Source organism: Leopardus geoffroyi, chromosome C3, assembly GCF_018350155.1.
Source record: "Leopardus geoffroyi isolate Oge1 chromosome C3, O.geoffroyi_Oge1_pat1.0, whole genome shotgun sequence".
Lineage (NCBI taxonomy): Eukaryota > Metazoa > Chordata > Mammalia > Carnivora > Felidae > Leopardus > Leopardus geoffroyi.
This window is the reverse complement of record NC_059338.1, coordinates 136,094,442-136,103,481: the sequence shown is the minus strand read 5'-3', so window position 1 is coordinate 136,103,481 and position 9,040 is coordinate 136,094,442. Positions and strand designations below refer to the sequence as shown.

General features: G+C 43.2%; 1 protein-coding gene across 2 annotated transcripts in view; it reads right to left on the bottom strand.

Annotated features, from left to right (window-relative positions):
• The window catches only part of ARFGEF1 (ADP ribosylation factor guanine nucleotide exchange factor 1), a 150,167-nt gene extending 142,772 nt beyond the window's left edge, over nucleotides 1–7,395 (bottom strand). For both annotated transcript variants that reach the window (XM_045455005.1, XM_045455006.1), the window contains exon 1: nucleotides 7,266–7,395. In XM_045455005.1, coding sequence (XP_045310961.1) covers nucleotides 7,266–7,389 — 124 coding nt within the window. In that variant the 5' untranslated portion in view covers nucleotides 7,390–7,395. The remainder of the gene's footprint in view (nucleotides 1–7,265) is intronic.
• Nucleotides 7,396–9,040: the final 1,645 nt, after the last annotated feature.

Sequence of the window (9,040 nt, the reverse complement as noted above, 5' to 3'; positions counted from 1 at the left end):
ATGAGAAGATAACATAGGTTACATAGACCAATGTAGTGACACCAAGTCTAAATCTAAGCAAAACAAAAATACTAAAAGAACACAAACCCTTTAAATACTTGGGCTCAGGACCCTTTTTTAAAGAACTTTTTCAAGAGACTCACACACTCTAAAGCTTCAGAATACTTTCTAGTAATTATAAAATTTAGGTAACTTATGAAATTTCTGTAACTTCTGAAACAAATCAGCCAAAGACTGCATTTGACTGTATAAATGGAAGCTCAAATCAAACTGGGTCTGAAAAGTTAGGATAAAGGGAACTTATACTAGTTTCCTATGGCTTACGTTAACAAATTACCACAAACTCGGTTGTTTAAAAACAACAGAAATTTGCTCTCATAGTTCTGGAGCCCAGATGTCTGAGACATACTACCTCTGAAGGCTCCAGGGAAGACTCCTTGCCTCTTCCTAGCTTCTGGTGACACAGGTATCCCTTGGCTTATTTATGGCAGCACAGCTCCAATTTCCACCTCCATTTTCACATGACCTTCTTCCTTCAGGTGTCTCCCTGTCCCTTCCTCTACTTATAAGGACATCAGTCACTGGATTTAGGAGCCACCCTAAATCCAAAATGATTTTACTTGGAGATCTTGAACTAATTACATCTATAAAGATCTTACCCCAAAAAGGGGCAAGTTTTGGGTTAATTTTTTTTAACGTTTATTTCTGAGACAGAGACAGAGCATGAGTGGGGGAGGGGCAGAGGGAGGGGGAGACACAGACTCGGAAGCAGGCTCCAGGCTCTGAGCTGTCAGCACAGAGCCCTACGAGGGGCTCAAACTCACAAACCACGAGATCATGACCTGAGCCGAAGTCGGTTGCTCAACTGACTGAGCCACCCAGGCGCCCTGACCAGTTGTTTTTAAATACGTGAAAGTTCGTTCTTTAGGAAAAACCTCACTGAAAAAACTTAAATTTGAAATTGTTTTGTGCATTCTCAGTTGAAAATATCCTATCATTTTAATTTGCCCTTTCTCAGTAGAAAGTTTCCTATTATATCATCAGGACATTCTATCATTAAAAAATTATAAAATACGTACAAAGAGTTAGATGAAAACGTTTTACTGTAACAACTTATTTCCCAAAGGCTATTTCTCTCCTGGTGTTCCCCATCACAGTGAATGCCCTCTCCAACAACCCTGCAGTTCTGGCTTCAAGACTGTTGTGATACAACCAACCCATCAGCAAGTCCTGTGGACTCCTTTAAAATATATTCCAGGGGCGCCTGGGTGGCGCAGTTGGTTAAGCGTCCGACTTCAGCCAGGTCACGATCTCGCGGTCTGGGAGTTCGAGCCCCGCGTCAGGCTCTGGGCTGATGGCTCAGAGCCTGGAGCCTGTTTCCGATTCTGTGTCTCCCTCTCTCTCTGCCCCTCCCCCATTCATGCTCTGTCTCTCTCTGTCCCAAAAATAAATAAACGTTGAAAAAAAAAAAATTAAAAAAAAATATATATATATTCCAAATGCAGCCAATTCTCACTTGCCTCACCAGCCTAGTCAAAATCACTACCATGTCGGGCCAAAGTGAGCCTTTAAAATGTGAATCTGCTATATCACTCTCCTATAAGAAATTCTCCAGTGGCTTCCATCACAAATAGAATAAAATCCAATCCAATCCTCTTCTCCCCCTCCCCCAGCCAAACTTCCTTTCATCCTGGAACATACCAAGCATACACCTGTCTTACTGCTACCTCTATTTCTATTTCATGCAGTTATTTGAAAGGCTGAATCTCTGTCACTTCTCTGCTGAAATGTCACCTCATAGAAAGGCCGTTCCTGACAACACTATCTAAAACTGCACTCCTGGGTCATTCTCCCTTTACCCTTCTGAACTACTGTTTCAGAAAATAACAATTTGATGATCTACATTAGTTTGTTCTTTACTGTTAACCTCAATGCACTAGAAAGTAAGTTCCATGAAAGCAGTGGAATATTTGGCACATGCTAGCACAACTAATACCCAAATGAAGAACACACCTAACTTGAATGGCAGCAATAACTTTTTCATGTATTTCCCTTCTCCAATATCCCCACCTCCATTTTGTGAGGAATATTACGACAAATATTTCCCCAAATTATTTCACAATATGTGAATACAATATTTCAAATGTATTCACAATACATTTTTATTCTGCTTTGAAAAAAACAATTACCAACAGAAGTTTCTCTACAAGTTAAATATTATCAGGAATGACAACCAGTTGCTTGCCATTAGATGGGATGGGAAACAGGGCTAGTTCCCATTTCACAGTCCTTTGATCTGATAACACTCTGCCCAACTGCTCCTTTTCTCTTCCTACACTATCAGTAGAACTGCTTTCCAAAAACACAAAGACTCTTCTGGAGAACAGACCCATCAATACTTAGGGCTATTGTATCTACCCTATTGTATCTCTACCTTACCAGTCATTAAGGCCTTTCTTTCCCTTGAATAGTGTTCCAAAGTAAATTCCAAGGAACAATGTTTCACAGAGGTGTTAACAGACACTGAAAAGGGTCAAATAAACTTAGGAAAAACTTCAATAAGCAAAATAGAGCGGATATTGTTCCTAGAGGACTTTTTAGAATCTTAACTATGTTAATGTAGATTGTAAATCTCCAGAATGGAAAGAGTATATGCACTGAAACCCAAACTTACTTTTTTCAACTCAAACTTAACAGAATCTTGCATCAATCATTTCATTCATTACTTTTTCCCCCAGCTATCTCAAAAATCTTGGTAGCCTGACTTACCAAAGACACTTTTTACTCTAGATGACAAGAAAGGTTTAAAAGGAGACTTGCTAATGGATTTAAATTATAATTAAAATGTTCACTGCAGGATGTTATTTGGGGTAAGTCACTATTTTTTTTCATAAACGGTGAAAAAATTGATATTACCAAAAGCATAAAATTGGGGTCGATGGCACTCAAGTAATCTCCCCTCCACCCATATATCCCTTTTTAATAACACCACTAACCAAAATAAGGCTAGGACTGGAGGTACAGAAAGAAGCAAAATTTTTTGCCTAAATATTTTACATACATTTCTGGGGGTAACTATAATGGTAGGCAACAGATTCTTAAATAAAAAAACTAAATCAGTAGGATCACTTTAGAATATGCTAAACAACACAAATTCACACCCTGATGCAAAAATCACTTCCCTAACAAGTCCTCTTTTTTCTCCATCGTTCTCCCATATCTCAAGGGATCCCACCCTTATGACTGTCCCTGAATGCCTCCCCTTGCCTCTAAAACCTTCTTCTGGTCACCCTTTTCACTCCTATTCTGTATCAGTGCCAACTTCCAACCTTGAACTAGTTCATCCTAACATTTGCAGCATATCTTCATAGATATCTGATATTAGAAGCAGAAGTTGAATTAGTCATAGACTTAACATCAGAGAAACTCCTGAAACTTAGAGGCCTAATTGGAATATGGCACAAACGCAACCTCCCCTCCCGGAAAGACAAACAATGCTACCTTCAAGTCTGATCCTCTAACAATCCTAAATTCTTTGAAACTAAAAATAGCTCAGCTGTTGTCTCATCTGCCAGCAGATGGCCAGACTATTTTTAATTCAGGATTCTAGAGAGCAGGAATGGATCAAGCTAAGCTAGGGCAGCCTAGAAGCCCTCTGCAGAGTTTGGTCTTAGCTGCAGAGAGCTGTAGTGGGGCAGGTACCAAGAGAGGGCAACCTGGAGCTGTTCTTGGGCTTGTGGGCTTCACAGTGATTTTAACAATGTAGATGTGAAGGGTTTTTTTGTTGGGTTTTTTTCTGGGTTTTTGTTTTTGTTTGCCATTCTTCAAAATAAAGTCTGAAATGTAAGATAATTTGTTTAAAAATTTAAATAATCTGCATACCCTTTAAAGTTTTCATTATTTTTCTTGTGAAAAAAATAGAAATTTTCTGTGTATAGTATCTTTGCAAATGGATTTTGTTTTAATAAAAATCTCCCCTAATCTAGATAATGTGTCCTAAAATGTTTAACGAAAAAGTATAGTTTTCTTAAGAATTGTGATGAAATATAATTTCATCAGTATTATTTACAGAATTCCTATTCATAACGGGTCACTATAGTAAAAGGTAACTAAATTTGGAATACCAGTGCTCTGAAATCTCCTCACATGCCAATAAAATGATTTTAAAACACAAAAGGATTAAAAGTCTGACATACCATACATTTTCCTGTTTATTGCACATCTCCCTTCAACTCCTCAGTAAGTGCTCAGTAAATATTTGGGGGTAGAGAAGAGAAAGGATGCAGGCAGGTGTATTCAGAAGAGTTATATACACAGTATATTTAGAAGGATTATAACACTCACATCTATACTTCCTTCATCCAACTCCTACCTGTTCACAACCTAATCTACAGAGATGACCAAACCAGTCCATGCCAGTTTACATTCCCATCCTGCTTGATGGCCACATAGATTAAGAGACCAAAGTGGGCCTGGATTCTCAACAATGAAGACCAAGGGGAGACTTATAATAGTTTCCAGGGACAATACATATTTGAAGATACCATCTTACTACAAGACATTATACTTTCTGTAACAATGAAATGGGTTATCCCTATCCGTTTATGTTTGGCAATAATGTAAATGTATGACTGGAAGGAAACTAAATTCATCAGGGATTAACTACTTTGAGATTGTTCAATGAAATTTTGCAGGAGACTAAATGTAACTGCTAGAAAATGTGAGAAAAAGCCTTATACATCTTAAAGTACTGTGTTGCCTAGCCCCTGCCTGGGTAGTCACATTCCTCATAATAAAGCTTCTGCTAACTATATGGAAGAGGCAGACAAAAAGTAAAAACCCAGCAAAATCTGCAATAGACAATTCCTAGTATAGCTGGCACACTCACTACCAAGTAGCTCCTATACCTAGATACGGTAAGGACCAAGCTATAAGCCCTCTAAAGGTGCCAATCAAGAGGGACAAGAAGGTGGCTCAGTTGGTTGGGTGACCGATTTCAGCTCAGGTCATGATCTAGCAGTCTCTGAGTTCGAGCCCCACATCGGGCTCTGTGCTGACAGCTCAGAGCCTGGAGCCTACTTCGGATTCTGTGTCTCCCCCTCTCTCTGCCTCTCCCCTGCTCACGCTCTGTGTCTGTCTCTCAATAATAAACAAACGTTAAAAAAAAAAAATTTAAAAAAAAAAAAGAGGGGCAAGAATATTCAATGCACAAGTTAACAAAACTGTGTTCACGTTCATGGCATATTAGAGGGGATGTAACCTTACAATCATTAAGTTCCATATCCCAATTTTACAAGGAAGGAAACTAAGGCCCAAAGACTCGACTATACTGCAACGTAACAGAATTGCGATTTAACCCAGGATCCCAGATTCTCCTTCCACTGAACTCTCCATTAAAACACACTCACTTAGGGGTGCCTGGGTGGCTCAGTTCATTAAGTGTCTGACTACTGGTTTTGGCTCAGGTCATGATTTCACAATGCATAAGTTAGAGCCCCATGTCAGGCTCTGCACTGGCAGTGAGGGGCCTGCTTGGGGTTCTCTCTCTCTCTCTCCCCCTCTCTCTCTGACCCTCCCATGCTCTCTCTCAAAATAAATCAATCAACTTCAAAAAAAAACAAAAAAACAAAAAACAACCCACTCACTTATATTGGCATTTTGGAGAAGAAAAAATACGTATATAAAACACACTCCATTTCTTCAGTCTAATACTTATAATTTAGTATATTAAAAATATATTTAACATGGAAAATCTGGCCTCAAACTAAACGTTTAGTTTGAATCTCTAGAGTTCTTTAACCTGCACATTATTTATAAACATGTAATTCCTTTAAAAACTCTAAAAATCATTTCTTCCCTCATCCCACCCCAATTTAATAATTACTCCTTTCAGGACCTAGATGTAAATTCAATTTTTTACACTATACAATGTCTTGTCGTATACCTAGAACAGTCTTTCATTAGCTATGAGAATAATAAAAGATGAACTTCTAATCCACGAAGGGCCAGAAAACTAAACTTAAACCCACTATACCACAGATATAAAGAATTTTTAACGAAAATTTCTATGGTAATGTTTTTCACATCACCACCTTAAAGTATCTAGAAAAGAAGTTAAAACAATATAGATTATAGCAAGTTAGAAAGTAGTATATTTTAATAATTAAAAGGTCTTTGCTGTCTTCACACTTTACTTTAGTACACCTTTAAGTTACCCTGGATTTTTTTCCCTTCAAGAACACTTTTTTTTTTCCAAAGCCCATTTAACAAGTTTCATTTTCTTGTCAATCCGATATAGTCTATTTCCACTGCTATAAAATAAAAGCCTAAGTGTTAGGAATTCATCTTTGTGTTAAATGTCCTGGTCTCTCCTTAAACGATTTCATCTTTGACGGATGCCATAGATCAGTGTTCTCCCTTTAACAATTCCTCATCTTGCCTGTCCTCACTATAGGTATTGTTTGGAATTACTCTGCTATGGGCTTCAGTACACTAGATCTCCTCCGTCTGAACTACAGATCAGAATGCAAGCTTGAGAGCAGCTGCCACTGTCCAGACATGTGGCTGGTGGGTGTCATTGTCTTTTTCATTTTCCCCATTTCAAAACCTCCCTTTCTTGTCATAAAGCCAGCACATTTAAAGGTCCTTCACTTCCTCGCCTTTATATCGCCACCCCCACCCCTTAACCTCTGGTCTTGTTCTTCCAGGTCAGTCCAGTCACATACAACATCACTCTGTTTTTCTTGTGGCGGAGGCGGAGAGATGTCAGAATGGGCTACACCTCTTACAAACCCCTGCTCAAGACTGTCAACAAGGGAACAACTTCGGCCTATCTTCCCAAAGTATCACACCAAACGACAAAGTTATCGAAATTACGATACGGAACCCTTCCCACGCCCAATCTTGACAAATCAGCTCCACCTCGATTTTCAAGCTAATAAACAACAGCTCATCTTCTGCTCATCACAAAGGGTGATATCCTGTCCGCATCGCACGGTCCATCAGCAAAATCTTCCCATACTCTCAAGTCGATTCCAAGCCCTGCCCTGTTCCCCGAGCCTAGCTTACTGCCCTTCCTCCTCCACCCTGCCCCTGCCCCACATCCAGCCGAGTTAGTGTCAACTCCAGCCAGGGAGCAAAGAGCTTCGCGAGGGCTCCCTGAGGTCAGCGGCGCCGGCTTAGGGCAGCCCCAGACGACCCCACCTCCGGCGGCGGCTGCCGCGCGGGCCGCCCCTACCCCCGCCCCGGGCCTCCTCCCCGCTCACCTAACGCCACCTCGCACGCTTTGCGCAGCTGGGAGTGATGCGCTTTCTTCACTTCCTTGTCGGCCAAAATCTTTTCCAGGGCCCGGGTCAGGAACATGTTCTTCGTCTTCTTCCCCTCATACATGGACGCAGAGAAGGAGGCGGCGGCTCGTCCGACCCGCGGCTCCCAGCGGCTGGAGGGGAGGAGGAAGAGGAGGAGGAGGGGGAAGAAGAGGAGAGAAAGGAGAGGGGGTGGAAGTGGAGGAGAGGAGGCGTGGAGGGCAGCGGCAGGATCAGGAAGGGGCGGGCAGGTGGGAGCAGTCGCGGTGCAGGCGAGGGGCACAGAGGTCTTCACGGCCTCTTGAGAGGCCACCCCTAGAGGGCCGCGCCCGTCGGACCTCCGCTCTCCTGCCTGGGGTCGCTTCCCGGCCACCCCCCCTCACTCGCCCCTCCGGCCCAGGGGCGGCGAGGGAGCCCAGTCCGGGCGGCCGTCTGCCGGGAGCCGAGGGACAAGGCGGCGGCAGCTCAGAAGCCCGAAGAGAGCACGGCTGCCCTAGCTACCGTGGGGATTAGCACCCGCCGCGGCCGCGGACTGGCCTCCATCACCGCCGACCTGCCCCGGCCGCCATGTTGGGAGGAAACGACGCGTCACGCAGCGGCCGAACGGCTGCAGAGGAGGAAGCGGCGGCGGCGGCGGCGCTGCCTGCCCAGAGCTGCCGCGGCGCGGGGAGGCTGGGGGCGGAGGGCGGCGCGGGAGGAGAGGCCCGAGCCGCAGCGCTACGGTGGCCCGGCGGGGCCTCGCCGCCTCCCTCGTTCGCCTGCAGGGCGGCGTGGGGCGTGGCGGGCGTCCTGCGGCGCTTGGCAATTCGGGGCCGCTCCGCTGCGGGGCCGAGGACCCGCGGTACCCTTGCTCCCACCCGGTGAAGAGAACTCCAGGCTACGCTGCTTCCACTTCTCCGACTTCCTGAAGATCCTGTTAGTGAAAGCGCAGTCCCTTCAGCTCCAGGGATCGCGGAAACACCCGCATCGCCCATTCTCAGCCGCACAGTGTTTCCACCTGCCGCGCTCGACTCTAAATTTCCTTACCAATGCGTGAAACGGCTATCCAGGACCGTGCTCTCCGACTACCTCAAGGAGGAGTTTCTCTTAGGAAGAGTAAACTAAAACCAATTTGACATGGATTCAGGCATGTTGCACTTTTTTTTTTTTTTTTATCTTTGTAGGATTAGTCAGTAAACTCTAGATTTCAGATCCCTTCTGAATTAAGTCTAAAGATAGGTGAACAGGTAAATGTTTCTGATTGATGAGGTCCCTTAGAGCTCTGTGTTTCTGTGCTTGTAATACTACGATGCGGACCAGGACACGAAAACTAGTTTAAGAATAGAAAAGCTTTAAATACAGATTGCCACAAACATGTGACCATGTTTCTGCTTTGGTACCAAAGAATAATTAAAATTTCTACAGTGTTTAATTCAGAGCATACAATTATGAAGAATACCATAAAATATATGCAGGGAATTTATATAGTGATTTAGGTGCATGTCTACAAGTTCAAAGCTCCTGGGTCCCAAATTATTAAGAGGATCTCTCACTTCTGATCTGTTCTATTGCTCTGACTAGGGACTTGTCCTAATGCAACCAACCAAACCCATGAAACAGAGGGGCTGTGATGGGGCAAGATTTGGGACAGGCTAAAAACCAAGGGAAGTAAAAGTAGAAACCTTGAAGGTGACCCTGAATTAAAGTGGACAAGTAGATTAATTTTTAAAACTGAGAAACAGATACACAAGTTCATT